The sequence below is a fragment of the Nomascus leucogenys genome, chromosome 1a, assembly GCF_006542625.1.
Source record: "Nomascus leucogenys isolate Asia chromosome 1a, Asia_NLE_v1, whole genome shotgun sequence".
Lineage (NCBI taxonomy): Eukaryota > Metazoa > Chordata > Mammalia > Primates > Hylobatidae > Nomascus > Nomascus leucogenys.
The window spans coordinates 17,528,487-17,550,981 of NC_044381.1; the positions used below are offsets into that span (position 1 = coordinate 17,528,487).

A 22,495-nucleotide genomic window follows, 5' to 3' on the forward strand; every position below is an offset into this window, starting at 1 on the left:
TGAAGGCTGATTTCTAGAATTGGAACATTTTAAAAACACCAAAGTTGTTGTCATTTGCCCAGACGTGTCAAATGCAATAAAGCAAATTCACATCAGATTTTTTTAAAAGCTGTGTGACATGTAAGTAAAGATTAATGTGGTGTTGAATAAATGGAAATATTCTAACTGAAACTGACTATTGTAGTTCAGAAATTATTATAGTCAACTATGTGGAACACTAAAATCTAATCAAACATTCCAACATCATTACTATTCTATAAATTTGAATATTTTTTTAAGCCAAGAAAAATTACAGAAGCCTTGAACTCAAAAGTTCATACTATGAATTGAACTTAATATTATTTAGGAAGTGCCCCCTTCAAATTACTGTAATTGGTCAAGTAGTTTCAAGAACCTAGAAAGTGATTTTGTCTCATCAATGTAATGTCCTCCTCCACACAATGATTGAAACCATATTAGGCCTCTACTACTCCAAGGTATCAAATCAGTCTTCTTCATACTAGGAAATTGAGCTAAGTTTCCTGAATAGAATTAACTAAGTTGCTTTGTTTTGTGTTATTTACAAGAACCACAGTAAACAGTTTATTAAAAAACAAACAGTACTCTTATTAAACTCTCTTCAGTGATTTTCTAACCAACAAATTCTTTTTCTAAAATAGCAAGTAGAAAACTTTATAGGTCAAACATTATATATAAAATACTTCTATAGTGACATGCAAGAATTACACCTGCCAGGCCAACCACAGTGGTTCATGCACTTTGGCAGGCCAAGGTGGGAGGATCACTTGAGCTCTGGAGTTCACGACCAGCCTGAGTAACATAGTGAGATCCTGTCTCTACAGAAAAAAAAAAAAAAAAAAAAAAAAACATTAAGAAATTAGCCAGGTGTCGTGGCATGTGCCTGTATTCCCAGCTACCTGGGAGGCTGAGATAGGAGGATCGCTTGAGCCCAGAAGGCAGAGGCTGCAGTGAGCTGAGATCACACCACTGCATTCTAGCCTGGGCGACACAGTGAGATCCTGTTTCAAAAAAAAAAAAAAAAAAAGAATTACAACTGAACTGTGTAACTTAACAAAAACAATTTAAAATCTACTCAGAAAAATTTTGATTGCCTTGATGTTGATAACCATGGTAACATTTGGTATCCAGGAATTATTTCTTTTTAAACAGGTGATCTTTGACTACCCAGAAAGCAGAACTATGAAAGAAGAGAAATCTCAGGAAGTAACTTCAAGCTCTGCCCAATAAAAACGTTCACTGACTTTCTCTAAAGGTCTTTTTCCTTCTCTGTGGAGGTGATTTTGAAATTTCATTCAAATCCCTAACAGCTCCTATCAAATTATATTAGAATTGTGACCTTATAAGATGCCTACAGACAATTATAATTAATCTTAGTTTGTAGAATGGATTAATGAATGCATTTTGTAGCTCTTTGCATAGATTACACATATGTCCATTAATCAGTAGTGAGAATCTAAAACTAATTCCTGGAAAATCTACAAAGGAACCCAATGGTTAGGGGTGATAAGAAACTTCTGACATGGTCCTTTGAGAATCAGTAATAAAAATAGGCTGTGACTGCTACCATTATCACTAAGGAGGTAATGTGTCTAATGACAGTGAGGAGGATAATATACTATTTATTGACTCTTTTCCCTGAAGTGTTGAAGGGTTTTTTTTTGTTTGTTTGTTTGTTTTTAATGTTTGGTCATTTTATAATACAACACACAAAGAAACTGTAAGTCTAATGGCAGAAATTAAAAGACTTGAAACTTCTGGAAATTCAAAGGTCCCTTCTTTTGTGGCCTTGGACAAAGCTTGTTTGTATTCCTTCTTTCTAAAGGCCACATACATGACACTCTTTCAAGTAAAATCTACTACAAGAAAATAAACGGAGGGAAAGGCACTTGCCTGTCCTCAGTCACTTCCTGGCCCTGTTCTCCCAAACTGTTATCTCCTTGATAAGCAGTGGTGCTCTGAGGTGCTTTCATATTCTCAATGCTCCAGCAGGAGTGATGACTGAGAGGCCCCCAGGCACCTCGAACCAATGCTGTCACTTCTAGTCACTGCTCGGCCCAGCTAATGCCATGCCTGTCATGACAAGCACCAGCCACCTAAAGGCACCACACCTCTGCCTCGACAAAACATAACATACCTCTGAAAAAAAGTATGAGCCACAGAGGGAACCTGTTTCAGGGGTTGCCAAGGGAAGCCAAACTTGTCTATAAACAGCAGAGGCACAGTGAAAGAGAACCCAAAGCCACAGATACAAGAGGACTGTTAGCCTGGAGTGCAAATAATTGTTCTACTTCCTGTGCATAGATTGTTTGGGAGGGGAGGGGGAAAAGGACATACGAAGATACGGTTTGACCAGGCTAAACTGGGTTTAGTTGTCAGCCTAAACCTGCCATCTGGTGTTAAGATATAGCAGATCACACCCCAGATGTGTTCCTTCAAACAAATCACATCTTTTTTCTTACCCCTCTTTTTTTTTTCTTTCTGTAAAGAGAGAGGTGCCTGCCAAAGATACAAATCAGTGGAAGTTTACTTTACACTAAAAATTCTCGTTAATTTACTCAGCCGAATGAGGAGGTATGTCATTTATGCATTCACACCCCAAAAGCAACCACTTTTCAAAGACGGTACCTAGAGATGCTGAGCTGAAAATCATTTATTTGCTACTCATCAACCATCAAAGTTGGGGCTATCCTTAGTCACCCAAAATCCATTTCATCTGAAAAACAAAATTTATTTCAGTACAGTAGAGTTCTGAAATCCCTATTCTCCTCTTTATTTTTGTCTCAATATCTCATTCCACAATTGGGGTGGGGAAGGGTTATGCAGTGCTATCATTTGCACCTCATTACACTTGGGCTGGAGCTTTGAGAAAGCTGATATTCCCTCTAAATTTTTACAGATGCTTCTAGTTTACCAGTTCATGACTGCACTACTAGAAAAGACTTCCTGCCTCTAAACTGCTTGCTGGCATGTATGCTGAATTTCAAAATCCCTGAAAAAAGTAAACCTTTGTGGTGTTCTCTTAACTTTCTTCCTGGGGAGGAGGAGGAGGGGAGGGTCACCCAAACCAAGCAAAATCTTTTTCTCCTATGGAGTGAGACTACAGCTCAGAAACATTCCCTCCTAACTACTGACTCTTCATTTTGATTTGGAAATCACCTCACAAAAATGTTCATTAACTGAAAGTTATTTGTGGAAGGTGTTTTTCATTAGAAATTATGATTGTGACATGTTCAGTAAATTGTGAAAATAATTCAACCACAGACAGCCTTTCACCTGAGCATAACTGTATTCTTTTTTTTTTTTTTTTTTTTTTTTTTTTTTTTTGCATGTGTCATCTGACAAACACTTTGGACAGAGAGAAGGGACACTTTCTGAACTAGCACCCCCCTTTGTTTAATGGTTCCAGGGTTTTTCAAAGTTCAGGGCAGGTGACACTGGTCTGTTCCTAATCTTTACTGTGTTAGCAATGTTAAGGCTGATGACGAGGGACACAAATCCCCTGATGGAACTGAATGCATTCCAAGCTCCCCGACCCACTCAAAGCCATAATCCCCTGCAGCTGGATCTTACTTACCACCATGCACAGCTAATACATTTTTTAAAAGCTAGTCACTGGTGACAAATGTAAACTGGACACAGCAGCCCCCCTTTCTCCTTACTTCACTCCTCAATCTTCCCCCATAACCCAGAGACTTGCTGTTTCTGTGATGGATAGGACCTGCCTTTTAGAACCACCAAGCCTGTGCCATATAGCTCTGCTCTAAGTGACTAGAAGGTTTTAAAAGCATCTTCAGCTGTCAGACTGTAACAAAAGCAACAAAAAAGTCATCCTTAACACAAACATTTCACAACTGAGAAAACCATCTAAGTTGCGATTATCACTGCCATACGGAGGTCCACTATTTATTTAGCTATCACATGCAGGAAAACTGTCTGGCACTCTTGCTGCTTGATTAAATTAAGCTGCTTACCATATTCTTGGGTATAATAAATGCAAAAGAAAATTTTAAACTTGAGATTCTTTTCTATCTTTTGGACTCTTTTACTTTTTACTTTTGGCAGAAAAATGACTGAAATATAGTAAACAAGTAGGCCTTTATGGAGGGCAAGCATGTTTTCACCTTGGATTTTGATCATCTACTTAGAAAGGGAAACCCCAATAACCCAAGCGGACAATAGCTCTATGCTGGATCAAGTCTCCAAATCCAGGGCAACAAACTATGGAAAATAGCCTAAAGACCGATGGAATGATGGATGGATGGATGGATGGATGGATGGATGATGGATGGATGGATACACAGAGCTATCTAAATAAGAAAAAAATTTTCTAAATGCTATCAAAATTCTATATAATACGGATGACAGATTTTGATAAAGGGACAAGCTATCCACTTCACCTGATGCAGAAAAACCAAAGGTTAATGTATGTAACTTTTTTGGTTTATTCCAGTTCCCAGATAACCGGCAATAAGTGCTATGATTTAAGCGATGTTACCAATTAGACTTGGAGATAGCTACCACAACACAGACTATAATGCTTACATTGCATTAGGTTTAATTACTGTAAAGTTACATCTGGAGAGGAAAACATAATTTTATAACCACTCTCAGCATTCTAACTTGTGCTCAGTCTCTGCACGATACATATTTGCCCAAGTAATTGAAGCCCTACAAGGCACCACAGTTAATAATGTGTAACTAGGAGAAACACAAGGAAAAGTGACAAGCAGGTCTCTGTGAATTAAATTCACATGTAATTATGTGACCTTTCAGTGTTCTTCTAGTCTTCCTAAGAGCAGGTACTCCAGAGCAGCTGCGACCAGCCTCAGTGGGACCCACTGAACAGGAATTTGACCGAGAGTGGAGAAAAGAGGTATTGTACTGATGGAGAAAGATTAAGACAATTGCTTGGGTAAGTCCAGCTCTGATTCTCCTACTTGTCACTCATTGTCATATTCCTAGAATCCGGAGAACTTAGTCAACTCATGAGTAATTCGATCAAAAAGGAAAATTATAAACTCTGTTGTTCATGGTGACTTAAGTGCACTGGGTCTCAACCTAAAAATGGTGTGTGTGCAAAGGAGTGGAATTTGTGAGTAGTGGTGAAAGAACAAGAAAAGGAGATTAAGAGATTCTATGCGCACACGTGTGTAAAAGAGTATCATGGTACATATGGGAAGAAGTGTGAAATATGTATAGCTGGCTACATTTTTCAAGACTGAATTAGAGTACAGGAATACAAAAACAAAAAAGAAAATGGGCCCCTATAATTTATAAATCTCAGACTCATGATTAATAGCAACATGTATTTAGTTTGAATCCATATGATATGTCCATTCATCCAAAAAACACTTATTGAGGCATGTTTGTATTCTTTATAAAGTGATCAAAGATGGCATTGCTTTATAGAATTGCCTTATATATCTATTATAAACTGCAAGCAGTATTTCTATTACTAACACTAAATGATCTCAGGTCTAAATTTCCATGTCTGCAATGATATGTTCACACTATAAAGTCATCCAAAATCCTACACGAAATGTTAAAAGTACCTCAGGAAAAAAATTGCCAGACATAACCAGACATCTGCATGCTACCTAAAATGTGATAAAAATGGAGTAGTTTAATCAAATCTTTTAATACCAAAATATTCTATAACTGTGCCCCAAAAAAAAATCACAGGTTCAAATAAATTCGTAACTAATCCAGTGAGAAATACTGATTATACTTTATAGAAAAACCACAGCAAACAACAAATTATATTTACCTGAACTTCCAGGTATCAATTCATAATACTTTACAAAACCCTAACTGAAAATGCTTAGTCTTGAGTAAGCATAAACCCTTCCCATGAAATGAATATAAAATTAATACTGTCTCTTTAAGTTACAGGACCTGCTATAGTTAGGTAGTATGAAGCCAAGAATACGTTCTGAAGCTTAACTCTCAGGAGCAAACATTTTCTACTTGTGAAGTAAACTCTGTTGAAAGACAGCAGACTACGGTCCCACCAGTAAAAACAGGAAAGTTTTCAGCCAGTGACAGCTTTGCCTACAGAGAAAAAAAAAGTGTCACAGACTCACTTTATTAAACCATATGCTCATTGCCCTGTGAAGAAAGCAGGGTCACTAATTAGTTCATTCTGTGAAAGAAGCCCTTCCTGATCCCGTTGACTTTTGTCCCCCTGGTTAGCTCCAGCTATTTCTGTCATGCAACTTGAAAATCACTGGAGGGAGGAAGATCGCCATAACAACCGCTGAAATGATCTTGTGGAATGTGTCTAGTGGCACTGGAATAACCTGAATATGTGCTCCAGATGTGTCGGCTGTCAGGAAAAAAGTAAACACATCTGATGGACAGCGTATGACTAGATGGCCTCGAAGCGACTCCAGAGGCTGGGGAGCGGGGGAGGGGCCGCATGTGTGAGCAGGGGGGCGGCGGAGTGGGCTGGGCAGGGCAGAAGGGAGGCGAGCCAGGAGCCGGCACGAGGCAACAGAGGACCTGGGGCCTGGGGCGGCCTGGGAGGACTGAGCGCGACTGTTCCGCCCGCGTCCCTCCCCTGAGTGGCCTCTGCGGGACTGCAGCGGCCTCTGCGAATTTCCGTCTGGCACGGACTTGTGAGCATTTGGTAGCAAACTACAACATGAATGCTGAGGAAGGGTAGAAGAGAGGAGCGGGCTCAAAACGCTTTCTGTCTTAAATATTAATGGCAACATGTTTTTAAAGCATTCTATCTTCAGGGGAGGGCTGTCTCCTGGCCCCTACTCACCCTTTACCAAATGAATGGTTTTGCTTTTTTGTTCCATATGCATACTCAAGCACTCATTTTATTAGGTGACTGGGTGATTACATTCCTGATCCGAATATGTTGTCTTTTTTGATGGTGGTGTTGTTCCGCAGGCTTTCACAAGTTGGACAAGTGGGTTGGTTCCCTAACCCAAAATATTTTTTAAAAAATATTTTTCTAATAAAATACATAGAAATGACTAGAAAACACAATATATGCCAAAACACATTCTCACCTTAGTTCCTATTCTCAGGGGTGTTTGCAAAGAAGAGGATTTAGATCTATGTCCAGTGCTGACATTCACAAACAAAACAGCAATTCTACAAACATCTTAACGCACAGTAGGCACTTGTTAAATATTTGCTGATCAAAATATTTTTAATGTACAAAATTCAACTACAAATGCTACTTGGGTTCTACATATAAACAGTGGCGGGGATTACTTAAAAAAATAAGTAACCAAGCTTAAAAATACTTAAGAAAAATAAATGGGAAGTTTATTTCCCCAGGGGAACAAAAATGCCCTCCTAAAGAAAATAGGAAACACTATATTCACACTATAGGACACAAACCACCTACTTGTGCATGAATCCACCACATTTTAATGCCTATTTCTACTCCAATCATTTGTAGAATGGGACTTACTTAAGTTTTAGAGACTATGTATAAAAATATTCACTACATTTCTGCTATAAATGCTTATATCTGTGAAAAGCCTAGAAGGTTTGTCAAGAAATTTAGAATCTATGTGAAAAGCTCTTGAAACAACATATTCCATATTTTCTTTCAAAAACTCCACAATTATATTTCAATAAAATATCTAACGGTTTTCCAACATGACATAAACAAAAAACAAAACTGCATTGGAGGGCAATTATCTCTATAACATACAGTTATCACCTTGGCTAAGGCAAGGCAGTATTCACCTAGTACAGCTGTCCCTCAGTATCAGGGTGGGATGGATTGGTTCCAGGTCCCTCTGAGGATACCAAAATCTTCGAATGCTCAAATCCCTTAAAAATTGGTGTAGCATTTGCATATAACCTACACATATCCTCTTATACTTGAAATCATCCCTAGATTACTAATACAATGTAAATGCTATGTAAATACGTGACATACTATACTGTGTAGGCAGTAATGACAAGAAAATATTCTATACTGAAACATCAGCAACAATGTAACATTTTCTGGATATTTTTCGCATTATTTTTGATCCACGGTTGGTTGAATCTGCGGGTGCAGAACCCGTGGATACAGAAGGCCAACTGTATTTTCATTCAAGGTGATTGCCAACTTACAAATCTTGTTTCCATTTCTAAGTATCTAAGTACATTTTCCTCCTTTGATAAAACTCATTAAGTGACTCAGATTCTGAAAGTAGATCACCAAAGGGAAAAAGAAAAAAGAAAAACATGAAAAATTATTATTTGAGAGCAGGAAATGGAACAAATCTTCAACTTACTCTTTACTCTGTAATTCACACATTTAACCTGGCAGAGGAAGACCCTAAGGATTCTTGGAGGCTGAAAGACTTAAAATTTGAGGAATGAAAGAACAGCAAGGGTGAATGGCACTGCTTCTGCCTTCTAGAAATTGGATTCCACTGGCAGCTGGCTGAATGAAGCCAGTAACAGATTCATGGCTGTGGAAAATGTTTCATCCTCTCAACGAAAACGTCATTATTTCCTTGTAACAGAAACTGTACTTCTTGACAAGTTAGACAACCTAAAATAATCAATGTCAAGGTCCAACTTATAAAATCTGTTGGCAACCTACGAAAAAGAAATAATCTGTGTATTTGCAATTATTTGCAGAGCCTACTTTATTATTATTCCAGTCTAATCTACCCCCACTCCCAAATTAAAAGACTTCAAAGGGGCTAACAGATTTCCAAATAAAATGCCAAATATTTAAGCCAAAATTATCAATGTGCACATTTGCACAATGAAGTGCCAAATGTCTAAAAGATGGATGAGCTTCGATGACCATTTTCATTCACCTTGATCTTGGCATTCAACCAATAAGCAAACAGTTCACGTATATTCAAAGAACTGGAATATATCTGTATTCATTTGTGTGCCATTTACTTATTTTAAATTTCCTAAACAGAACTACTTGCAGTTAACTTTTATGAGAAAAATGGCAAATAATGCGTTGACTGTCATGTCAAATTCAAAATAATGGTTTTTCAGTGAGAGGTTTTCTTGTTTGTTTTTTGGGCTTTTAGGGGGTGGTGCAATGTTGGTTATTAACAGCATCACAAGATTAGAATGAAATTAAACCTGGAGTCAGCATAGGAAGTATTCAAGTTCCAAGAGTTATAAGATACCCATATGAACAGATTTGGTGGTTGAACTCGACACGCTTCTGTCCTTAATCTACTGTGTGTTTTAAAAACTCAATCAAGTGCTCCTGGGTTATGGTTCCTCAAACCACCAATTTTTCTTAGACAATGTCACACCAGTTTCATCAAGCTCCATAGAGACTCTCCCTAATGCTTTTTTGTTTTACTCCACTGAGCAAATAATGGCAATGGTTATAACATGCATGGGCTATTAGATTTGCACTCTTACCAAGCAAGATCTAGGAAACTTTGGAGAGTTTACCCACAATTTTTTGACCTTATCTACAGCTTTACAGACCAGCCATAACTATTAAGTTAAAGAAAGCCAGAAAAGTTGAATCCTCAAGCAAAACAAAACAAAAACTAATAGGACAATCAGCAAACCAATCTATTAGAATTCCAGCTGGCTATGAGTAAAATACTGCAATGCAGCTTCCTGGATGTAGGATATTTCAACTGTCCATTTAGTAGGTTTCATTCCTGAGCCCTTATTAAAACTACAAGGTAGTCTTCGAAGGAAAAATATGAAACTATTACATGTAGTTAAATACCAGTAGAAGAGAAAATCTAGAAGGTTCTTTGAGGTCATCAGTCATGTGTCATGTTATCAAGGGAAAAGAAGCCATGAAGAAACACAGAATTCCAGAGAAAACCAGGCAATCTGTGAAACAGAACACAGAGAACACAATATGTTTTGCCCAGTTTTAGAGGCCCAGAAGAGTTCCTTTCAAGAACATAGCTACAAGACTTGATCTGCTTACTATAACGTCATCAGTGTAGGCAATAGATGACATTAATTTCTGAAGACCTCGACCCCACTCGTGTCCTGACTGTAAAACAAGTGAATCAATGAATCCTAACCCAAGTTCTATAATAAACACAGAATATTCTCTCGAGGGTCTGTGAAATCCTCAAGACGAAACGTACAGCACGTTAATTCCCAAAATACATATTTTCCATATAGCATTTAGAGGTAGAAGGAGAACAAAGTGCTAAGAGCTGAACAAAACCTGAGAAAAGTTCCTGAATCCAAATTCCTTTTTTTTGAGACGGAGTCTCGCTCTGTCACCAGGCTGAAGCGCAGTGGCGCGATCTCGGCTTACTGCAACCCCCACCCACTGGGTTCAAGCGATTCTCCTGCCTCAGCCTGCCGAGTAACTGGGACTACAGGCATGCACCACCATACCCAGCTAATTTTTGTATTTTTAATAGAGACGAGGTTTCACCATGTTGGCCAGGATGGTCTCAATCTCTTGACCTGGTGATCCACCTGCCTCGACCTCCCAAAGTGCTGGGATTACAGGTGTAAGCCACCCCACCCTGCCCAAATTCCTTCTTATTACAGTCCAGGAATCAGTCCAGAAGTAAATCAATTCACCCAATGTCGTGTTTATTTGTATCTGGAGAAGAATTAGATCAAAACCCTCAGGAAGGTGATACACTTCCTACAAATCCACCCTTCTCTTGCCACCACCAATTTCACTCCCTCCTCCTAGGTGACAACTGACCTATTCATCAGATGATGAATAAGATCTTCTCTTAGAAGCACTCTGCCTTCAAAGAGGACCAAGATTAACAAACAAATCCAAAAACACTCTTCTTCACAATTTCAACCTTCTGTCCCTATAAGCATTTTACAAGGATCGTCAAAAAGTAAAGACCCACTTTGTGTCTGAACTCCATTCTTTTTCCATTTCCTGGAACAGTTGCTCTCAAGCAATGAAATGCCAAGAAGGAAGAGAAAAAAAACTAGCTTGGGAAGCCAAGAGCTTCGAGGTCATTAGCCTCAGAGCAGTAATGGTTGACTATATTCCTTTATGGTTCCTTTATCCTTAGTTCACTAAGGGCAAAGAGCAATTTTTTTTTTCTCTCTGATGTTTTTCAAGTGTTATTGTCCTTGCAAGCCCATTATGGGGGCCTCACATGCTAGTAATTGCTGGTTGTTTGGCCACTTGCCATAAGGAATTATTACTACTGTACTTAAGACAAATGGTGTCCCTGACTCCAAAAGGAAGACCACTCCAAACGGAATGACGGGTGGCTAAGCAAGCCCTTCAAGAAAATCATGTGAACTCATGCCGGGCGTGGTGGCTCACGCCTGTAATCCCAGCACTTTGGGAGGCAGAGGCGGGCGGATCACGAGGTCAGGAGATCCAGACCATCCTGGGTAACATGGTGAAACCCCATCTCTACTAAAAATACAAAAAAATAGCCGGGCGTGGTGGCGGGCGCCTGTAGTCCCAGCTACTCAGGAGGCTGAGGCAGGAGAATGGCGTGAACCCGGGAGGCGGAGCTTGCAGTGAGCCGAGATTGCACCACTGCACTCCAGCCTGGGCGACAGAGCAAGACTCCGTCTCAAAAAAAAAAGAAAAGAAAAAGAAAATCATGTGAACTCAAACCCTGCTTAAAACCTCCTCATTTCATTTAGAATAGTAACTCTGGTCCTTAACGTGGCCTCCTAGCCCCTTCCTTCCCTCCATAGTCTGATACCAGCTCACGAGCCTTACTCTACTATGTTCTCTCGGAACCAATTACAATGGCCTGTCCACACCTCCAATGTCCCAAGCAAGCTCTCTCTAATCTCAGGCCTTCAGTCCTTTTGCAATACTCAGCACCCTCTACCTTGCCCTCAGATAACCTAGTTAATTTCTCTGCATCCTTCCCATCTCAGCTCAAACAACCCTTCAGAGAAATCTTCTATGACCCCACAAACTCCAGTTGGTGGTCACTGCTTTGTATTTTTGGATTCTGAGTAATATTCTATCTGGAAAATGAAGAATGGTCTCAAAGCTCAAAAAAACTTTGGCCATCACTAGCCAGTTAAAAAAAAATCCCTTAAGGCAAAATAATTCTGATATTTGTAGTATTTAATTTCTACTCTTAACTATACTAATAAAAAAATTCAATGTTACAGATTTTTGGAAGCAAACCCCAAATCCACTTGTTGGGGTCAATGTTCATTTATTTCAAACACTCCAAAAACAGATCAATACTTTTGAAAACTGTAGCCACTTAATACTCCTCCTTTCCCTGTGTTGGTAGCAATGAGTGACAGTTGCAGAAAAGCAAAAAATGCACCAGGCTTAGAGTCAGACTGTAAGTCAGACCTTGCTATTACCAGCTGCCTGACCGTAGTTAAATCCACTACCTTCTCTATGCCCACTCTTCTGTAGAAAGAAGAAAACAATGCAACTTCCCTAGAGAACTCAGGAGACATGCATCTTGAAGCCAATGTTTGCCTTCCACAGTTAGCATTTTACATTTTTGCCTTATTATCTAATAATACTGGTCTACTCACCCATTTGTGAACTCCACACAGTAAGTTATTTTCAGTCTTTTTTCTCTATCACTGAATCCCCAGAGTCTAGTATAATGTCTGTCCTATATAGAGTAAGCACTTAACAAAGAGTTTTTAAATAAATGGATTAAGAGATAGTGCAGTATGAAAATAGATTCCCCCATCTCCGCATATTAGTTTTGCTTTTTTTTTAAGTGAGATGTTAATAATTCTACAAAGGGTAATACATCTTCAGCAGTCTCCCCTGTGTATGATTAGTTACTATTCTTTCATAGAATTCAGTGTTCACTGGGATCCAGTCGGTCATGGATATCCGTGGGTACTTAAGAAAAGTTTAGTCAGCGAGTTTCATTCACTTATAGTGGTCTCATTCCTCTAGTATCCCAAATTGTTCAAAAGAAGAACTGAGTTACAGAGTGTTGTGCAAATATCAACACTGTCCTTCCACACAAATAGAGAGACAATTCATACGGATGAGATGTTAACAACAGCAACTTCATATAATAGCAAACATTATTCGTCTTTTCTGCATGTCAAAATAGTTTAATACTTTAACAACTGATTGATTTTCAATCAATAGCGTTGATTTTTCTTTGTTAAGTATGTTTATAATCATTTTACATGTAGTAAACTCATCTAATTCTCACCACCACAACCCCATGAGTTAGGTACCATTATTATTATCCTTATTTCATAGAGAAGGAAACCTCACTGCATTTGTCACTGCATTTGTGGTTATAAAAACTGTGTACTTGGCCAGGCATGGTGGCTCATGCCTGTAATCCCAGCACTTTGGGAGGCTGAGGCAGGCAGATCATTTGAGGTCCGGAGTTCGAGGCCAGCCTGACCAATGTGGTGAAACCCTGTCCCTACTAAAAATACAAAAAAATTAGCCGGGCATGGTGGCACATGCCTGTAGTCCCAGCTGCTTGGGAGACTGAGCAAGGAGAATCACTTGAACCTGGGAGGCAGAGGTTGCAGTGAGCAGAGATAGCACCACTGCACTCCAGCCTGCGCAACAGAGCAAGACTCCCATTTCAGAAAAAAAAAAATTGTGTACTTAATATCTATCTAGCAGAAAACTAGTGTGTGCAAGGCACAGTTCTGGTATCCTATTTTAAATATGAGGTTTAACTCTCTTGCCAAGAAAAACAGATTTAGGTTAAAGAGGTTTTAGAGCAATTGGTGTCTAAAGTTGAATTGCTTTTTCCCAGACTTACCAGTTTGAGACTTGCTCTAATAGGATAAATCTTTCAACTGCAGGGAGTCTTCAGTAAAACACAGCACCCATCCCACCTAGTTAAGAATCCTGGCACTAGAAATCTATTTCACCCCACTCAGCAGGCTGCAGTACATAATTATTTTCATCTGGTTATAACACAAGGTAGTGAGTTTAATCTCTAAAGGCCTACAGGGATTGATTTTAGCAGTTTTAGAAATTGCCTCTCACGCTATGAATGTGCCTCACAGCTAGACGGTCCTGCTAATGGTTCCCAGATTAGGATTTGGGAGGACCAACGGCATGGCTTCCTCCTCTTCATAATTTCCTTTCCTTTGTGGGCCAAGTCTATGGTCATTCAAGGTAATTCTCATGGCGCTGCTTTCAAAAACAATTTGTTCTGATTTAAACGAAGAATCAGAGGTCTTTTTTTAAGGTATAATCAATTATTACTATAGATGGAGTCAAATGAATGCATATATAAAGTAGACCATCAGAAACATATTCTTAGAAACATAAAGGGGTATATGAAAATTAAATAGAATCCCAAACAATAATATGGCCATGAATGTGAAGAAACCTCTAGTTTGTCTTGATTTTTAAAACTTTGGCCCAGCCTTGATTTTTAAAACTTTGGCCCAGCTCTTCCTTTCAGGAAAAAAAAAAAAAGAGAATCCTAGAAAATCAGTTCAAGAATATATTTAATGTCTCCTTAATTCTTATTAAGTTTGATCCTACTCAATCAACCCTCATTTGTCCCAGGTTCTAAGTGAACCCTCCTCACCACAGAAAGTCATCAGAAATGAAAAGAGAACACTCTGCTAATCATGAATTTTAAAGTGAAATTGCTATAAGGACTGGGACTAACAAATCCCATAAAGTAAAAATGATCTAATAATACATTTTTTTTCAGTTTTTGGTAGAAGAATCAACCTCAAAAAAACAAAAAAGAAAGAAAAATATATATGCAAATTAAACTTCCTGCTTATAAAAGATTCAGAAAAGGCCCTTGGGCTGTCCACAGCATTGAGTGATAGCAGGCCACTTACATTAACAGTGACAACTACATGTCTAAAAGGTATTCAACTTACACACCTGGTTCAACATATGTTACAAAATTTTGGCTCTGCCAAAAAAAAAAATTACCACATCATAAATTCTCTCCCCACTGTCCTAGTACCTCAGGTGGGGGACTACATAGGTAAGTTCTAAGAGTCAAATTTTTATAAGCATAGAGAAGTAACAAAACACTTTCAAAATGCTGGTATCTTTTCATGTTTTTGAACCCAAAAAATGGACCCACAACAAAGATCTCAGTAATATAAACCTGAAACACTATGAAACATAATCTTAGAAAACTATAATTCTGGCCAGGCTTGGTGGCTCACGCCTGTAATCCCAGCACTTTGGGAGGCCAAAGCAGGTGGATCAGGAGGTCAGGCATTGGAGACCAGCCTGGCCAACATAGTGAAACCCTGTCTCTACTACAAATACAAAAATTAGCCAAGCGTGGTGGCAGGCGCCTGTAATCCCAGCTACTCAGGGGGCTGAGTCAGGAGAATCGCTTGAACCTGGCAGGCAGAGGTTGCAGAGAGCTGAGATCGCGCCACTGCACTCCAGCCTGGGCGACAGTGCGAGACTCCATCTCGAAAAGAAAAAGAAAGAAAATCATAATTCTACCAGACTGTAAAGTCCTTGGTAGACTGCCAAGTTCTTCCATCTCCAGCCTCAAAGTCGATGCCTGGTGAAGAGGAGGTTCTCAAATGATATTTGTAGAATGAGACAAATAAAACCTCAGAATTATCTAAAGTACTTTCAAACATGTTATCACACTGTGATCCTCTGAAGGTATACAAGACAGGTATTCTTGAACCATTTCAAAGATGAGGAGCCCTAACTTCAGAGCTATCAAATTAGCCTGGTCTTAGGGCTCCTAAGCTACTGCTTTTCTATTACCATCAACTCTGCCTCAACATTTAAAAAGCTCAGGGTTTCCAGGAGGTGGGGGTTGCAGTGAGCCGAGATCGTACCACTGCACTCCAGCTTGGGCAACAAGAGCGAAACTCTGTCTAAAAAAAAAAAAACAAACTCAGGGTTCTACTCTTTCACTTTTGCTCTGCTTTCTGTATTATATGATACCTGGTATAAAAACGCCAAAAGGAAAAGGCAACCAGATCACTCAGATGCCAAACCCTAACAAGATCACCACTGCCCTTTGGAGCTATGCAAGTCTGATGGCTCAGACTACCAGGTATTTAGGTCTACTTAAAAAAGGCATACATAATGCGATATTTATACTGTACACAAGTTTCAACCTACCACATATTTTTAACCAAAAATGTTTCTTTGGAATTTTTTTTCATGTACAGATACATACTGACAGTTTAATTCTAGATAGACTTTTACAGGAAAAACAAAGCAGGCCGGGCATGGTGGCTCACACCTGTAATCGCAGCACTTTGGGAGGCCAAGGCGGGTGGATCACTTGAGGTCGGGAGTTCAAGATCAGCCTGGCCAACATAGTGAAACCCCATATCTGACTAAAAGTACAAAAATTAGCTAGGTGTGGTAGTGTGTGCCTGTAATCCCAGCTACCTGGGAGGCTGAAGCAGGAGAATCACTTGAACCTGGGAGGCAGAGGTTACAGTGAGCCAAAATCATGCCGCTGCCCTCCAGCCTGGGCAACAGAGCAAGACACTATCTCAAAAAATAAAAAATAAAAAGCAAAGAAATGTGAGTTGTGCCAGGCACGGTGGCTCACGCCTGTAATCCCAGCACTTTGGGAGGCGGAGGCAGGGGGCATCACCTGAGGTCAGGAGTTCGAGATCAGCCTGACTAACATGGAGAAATCCCCGACTCTACTAAAAAGAAAAAATACAAAATTAGCTGGGCGTGGTGGCACATGCCTGTAATTCCAGCTACTCGGGAGGCTGAGACAGGAGAATCGCTTGAACCCCGGAAGCGGAGGCTGCAGTGAGCCAAGCACTCCATTGCACTCCAGCCTGGGCAACGAGCGAAACTCCGTCTTAAAAAAAAGAAATGCGAGTTGTTACCTCAAATTTTTTAGTTCTATGGATTTCACTGTAAAAACTGATCACCACAGAATCACATCACACTACCACATATGAATTGCAGAATGGTAAATCCAGTGTTTTCAGATTCCCCAACTTAGATTTCAAAGTAGACATGATCTTCACCTGGTAGCTCACAGTTGCTCTTAGGTAAAACTGTATTTCAACTATGGATTCACCATTATTTATAGAGTACTTATTGTATGTCTGGCTTATGCTAGGTTGGGTGATTCAAACATGAATAAAACATGACTCCTGACCCATGGTAAGGACAACATTAATAGTACTTGAGAAAGATAAAAAGAAATACAAAAAGGCTATTGTATTGGTCTATGTGTGCCACAAATGTGGTTGCTACATACAGTTTCTTAAGGAACACACATGAAAGAAAACTACTAATTTCACTAGTCAGTAGAGGTGAGCTAACAGAAGTTAGCTCTTACATAATTCCTCCTTGCAGAAAGAGCTGACACATAAAAGTTTCTAACAGAGTTTCCAACATAGTGGATTAAATTGTTAACAATTCTGGATAATTTTCTCAGACAAAAGACATTAGAAAATTAAGGATTCTTTTCCTTAAAAGTGAAGCAATAACTCTCCAACAGTTTGTATATAATATACATATCTGAAAGTAATCTTAGTTGCTTTCAATACTGCTGAACCAATCATAACTAGCACTCGTTGCTAAGGCTATGCATCTTTTAATGCCCTGTTTATATTATGCTATGTATCAATATGTTAAAAGTTACACACCATCACCCATTTTATACCAGTCTTCCTTCTACATAGTACTAAAATACTGCCCAAATTACTAGTTTTGAAAGCTATCCTAGAAGAGAAATAAAATGCCCTATACCAAATATTAAGCAATGATAAACATTTAATTAACTGTGGCTCATTAGATGATTACCTATCTGAAAGGATCTACTATGTTTGACTCACACAGATCTGCAGGTTAGAAGAGAACCCCATGCGAGTCTAAAGCATGCTGTGCACTCTTTAGCTCTTGGACCAACCACTTCATTCCTTCTTAGGCGCCATCACTATACGCCTATTAGGCATCCAGCTCTATAGCACGTAATTCTCTCTCAAAACTAGAAGTACACTGGCTTTCAGTCAGAAAAATTAAAGGCTGATTAGAAGATCCTCTCAACCGTACAGCCAAGAAAAATGTAATTTCCAGTATATAGACTGAATTGAAAAGGATTTTTACAAATGATTAGTCAACCAACGCAGCGCGGTGCATGTACCTACCTACAAACATGCATGCCTGCAAGCACACACCCACCACCACCCCATGACAGTCACCAGAAACTGCTAAACTAATCCCAGAACTCCTTCCAATGACCCAAGGCACAGTTGCAGGATTCTCTTCTCAATGGCCTTTACCAATCTATCAATATTGATAAGAGTTGAAACCTGTTTTCCATCTTTAACTTACTCTATTCTTCAGATAAGGAGGTCTAAAGTACCACCAAAGAAGTTACAAAGATCAAACAGGCAGTCAGTGACAGAGTCTGGGTTAGAAAAAATCCAGATCTTGTGCCTTCTGGTCCATACCACAGAGCCTATCTGCAATGTTTATCACATACCCACTAAACCTTACTATTCCTTAATTTCTCTGTATCCTGATCATTTAACTTCTTACCATTTCATTTTGGCAGCCACAGACACTCCTTTTGATTTTACAGAATCCAATGCCCCTGGCATAAAAGGGGAGAGAACTTACTGCCATTTCATATCCACGCAGTTAATGAATGCCCATAGTTAACATGGCATCTCCCCCTTAAGCCATTAGCTGCCACTTAAAAGTTCACTCTAAAGCTTGACCTTTGCTTCTGCTCAGAAGTATTTATTCACCCTATCACAAGTGTTTTTCCTTTAATGTCATGATGGCAAAATACTGCAGTGGTTGTATGCCTTTCCAAATATGCACATCTGTGACAAACACTATACAGTTTTGTCACTAAGACTCAAGAACTTAGATGGTAAGATATACCAAAAGCAAAAAAGAATTACCAGGTCAAGGGACTGCGTAAAATTGGTATTCCTATGCTTGTTACCTGCCACAGAAACCAAGTACAATGTTTATAAACCTGACACCAAATCAACATTTCAATCATACTTATTTCAACAGTTCTAATGTCAAATGAGCCTACAACTGCTCATCAGAGAAGGGTTACCACATGCATGCACTCAGATTGGAAAACATCTTCACTACTCTTCAAATACCATAACATATTTTGGCCACTCCACAAGAAACAGGCCTAACTGTAGATAATATTGTATCTAACAAAATCAGCTTTTTTGACTGAAATCCCACCAGTTCCACCACTATAACCTCTCAGCTAGGGTAATTAGTATTTTTGTTGTTCTCCCGATTCCACATTTGAACACTGTAATTCTCTACTTCACGGGCAGAAATGACCTCATGGGCAATGTTCTAGGCAAATAAAAAGGTCATAAATTAATGGGCAAAAGAGTCCTTTCTTTAAACAACACATAAGCAAATCTGAATGACATCCACCATTTTAATGAGTTTTTGTTTGTCAGGCACTGTGCTGATCCTTACCCAAACTATGTCTTATGGAATTCTCATTCCAACCCTAAGCAATGACAGTTATTACCCTCCATATTTAAAAATGAGGAAATCCAGGCTTAAAGAAATTCCTTCCCTTGTCAAACTTCCCACAGCATAGTTGGGATTGAAACTCAGGACTCCAATGCTTTCTATACCTACACTGCCTATGTTACTTCTGCTACACTATAAATACTTAGAAAACATTTGTAAAAATGTTGTGAGGCCATCAGAACTGTAACTAATTATTCCTCAAAATGTAGATAGCCTGGCTAAACAGTATGTCCACAATCAAACCATCATATCATCAAAAGCTAATCAAACCCAGGGCATAAGGTCTGTGTGGGTCATTTAAGTTAACAATGGAACCCTTATGATCCTTGAGTGGTTTCACTGCACGGTGGTATTCACCATGCCTTCTTATAAAATCAAAAATACAAAGTTTGAAAATGTTTAAACAATTAAAACGTAAAAAAAATAAAATACTTCAAAATAAAAGATTAATCCAAGAAAAGATCTGCATGCATGATGACTGCCCATTGCAAAAGATGTATTTCCCAAGCCTATGTCTGCAAGACATTATTATCAAAAAAAAATTTTTTTTTTTTGAGACACAGTTTCACTCTTGTTGCTCAGGGTGGAGTGCAATGGCACAATCTCGGTTTACTGCAACCTCCACCTCCCGAGTTCAAGTGATTCTCCTGCCTCAGCCTTCCAAGTAGCTGGGACTACAGGCATGCACTACCACATCCGGCTAATTTTCTATTTTTAGTAGAGACAGGGTTTCACCATTTTGGTCAGGCTAGTCTCGAACTCCTGACCTCAGATGATCCACCTGCCTCGGCCTCCCAAAGTGCTGGGATTACAGGCGTGAGCCACGCACCCGGCCTGCAAGACATTATTTAATGCACGTATTTTTTGAAGTTTTGTTTGTTTTTTGAGACGGAGTCTTACTCTGTTGCCCAGGCTGGAGTGCAATGGTGCGATCTCGGGTCACTGCAAGCTCTGCCTCCTGGGTTCACGCCATTCTCCTGCCTCAGCCTCCCGAGTAGCTGGGACTACAGGCGCCCGCCACCATGCCTGGCTAATTTTTTATTTTTAGTAGAGACGGGGTTTCGCCGTGTTAGCCGAGATGGTCTCGATCTCCTGACCTCGTGATCCGCCCACCTTGGCCTCCCAAAGTGCTGGGATTACAGGAGTGAGCTGCCGCGCCTGGCCATTTTTTGGAGTTTTAAAGCTGCTTTGCCTTATGTTATGTTAACATAAGTACCTCCACTATGATTTTTAGTATCTTGCAAACTGTTGATCTACCAAACTAGTAAGAGAAATTCACTTAGAAAAGATGCTGGCATAGAATTTCCAAAATAGTTCATGTAGATGTAAGTGTGATACTTTCTGTTCCTATGATAGGAAAAAGAAACGAATGGGTGTTTGGCACTTGCATTACACAGATACCATGCTAGGAATTTTCACATGTCATATCAGAAACACTCCAGCATAAATATTATTATACCTATTTTATAGAAAACAGTGGGTCAAAAAGTAAAAGATGCTAAGGGCTGGGGAGGGGGAATGGAGGATTTACTGTATAGAGTTTCTCTGTGGAGTGATGAAAGCGTTCTAGAATTAAATAGTGCTGATGTTTCCACAGCCTTGTGAGTATACTAAAAACCAGTGACTATACACTTGAAAATGGTGAATTTTATCTCAATTTTAAAAATTGAACAATCATGGTAAACATTAACATTTGGGAAATCTGGTTAAAGGATATACAGGAATTCACTGTATTTTTTTTTCTGACTCTTGTGTAAGCCTGAACTTATTTTATTTTTGTTTTGTTTTGTTTTTTGGAGTCTCCTTCACTCTGTGCAATCTTGCTGCAGTGCAATCTCGGCTCACTGCAATCTCCATCTCCTGGGTTCAAGCAATTCTCCTGCATCAGCCTCCCAAGTAGCTGGGATTACAGGTGTACACCACCACACCCAAGTTATTTTTGTATTTTTAGTAGAGACGGGGTTTCGCCATGTTGGCCAGGCTAGAGTCAAACTCATAACCTCAAGTGAAGGCCTGAACTTATTTCAAAATTAAAAGTTTTTTAATGAAACAACAATATGAATATATTTAACATTACTGAACTGTACACTTTAAAAAGTTGAGGGTAAATCTTATGTGTTTTTTACTATAATTAAAAATAGATTTGATAGATAGATAATTGACTGATAGAGAGATAGACGAATCTGCCCCAAGATTCTACCATAGTCAGTAGCAGAATCAGTATTCACACTCAGGTCTTTGCAACTCCAAAGCCAATACTCTTTCTTCTAAGACCAAAAAGGGCAGGGTTATAATTCTGTTTGTACGGGATAGTACTGAGATGTCATTTATGGTCGTTCGAAGAGTGTACACTAAGACACATTCCTTTTTTATGTGTGAGATGGAGTCTTGCTCTGTCATCTAGGCTGGAGTACAGTGGCAAAAACCCCAGCTTACTGCAAGCTCCGCCTCCTGGGCTCAAGCCTCAGCCTCCCCTGCCTCAGCCTCAGACTAGCTGGGATTATAGGTGCACACTACCACACCTAGCTAATTTCTGTATTTTTCGTAGAGACGGGGTTTTGCCATGTTGGCCAGGCTGGTCTCCATCTCCTGACCTCAAGTGATCCACCCACCTTGGCCTCCTGAAGTACTGGGATTACAGGCGTGAGCCACCACGCCCAGCCTACATATTGTTAAGCTCCTTTTTTATAAATGAAAAATCTATTACCAAGTAAATGGGTTTTAGTAAATGTTTCTGAGCTACTTTAGGTTTACCATGTAAGACTACAAATGTGTGTGGAAGGAGAAGAGGTTTAGGTACTACGCTTTTCGTCAGTTACTCCCAATTGAATAGCATTCGAAAACAAGCAGAATTCATGTTAGAATTCAAGCAGAAATTCATGTTAGAATTTTTCTTCCAAGTCAAAATGCCAGAACTGATAATGCCATGAGGATGCAATGAGTATGTGAAATATCTGTTTTTATCAAATTCTGGTTTTTCCTCTAAGGTTTTTTGTTGTTGTTGTTCATTTAAAAATCTTTTGGCCAGGCAAGGTTGCTCACACCTATGAAACCGGAGGATCGCTCGAGGCTAGGAGTTCAAGACCAGCCTGGGCAACATAGTGAGTCACCATCTCTACA

At 39.4% G+C, this 22,495-nt stretch overlaps 1 protein-coding gene across 2 annotated transcripts in view; it reads right to left on the minus strand.

Moving 5' to 3' along the window:
• Window positions 1-22,495, minus strand: part of BNC2 (basonuclin 2) — a 456,158-nt gene that overhangs the window by 406,418 nt on the left and 27,245 nt on the right. Inside the window, exon 2 of one of the 2 annotated variants that reach the window (XM_003260408.2) lies at window positions 9,707-9,816. The exons of the other annotated variant lie outside the window; for it this stretch is intronic. Coding sequence (XP_003260456.1) covers window positions 9,707-9,751 — 45 coding nt within the window. The 5' untranslated portion in view covers window positions 9,752-9,816. The remainder of the gene's footprint in view (window positions 1-9,706; window positions 9,817-22,495) is intronic. 2 annotated transcript variants of the gene reach the window in all.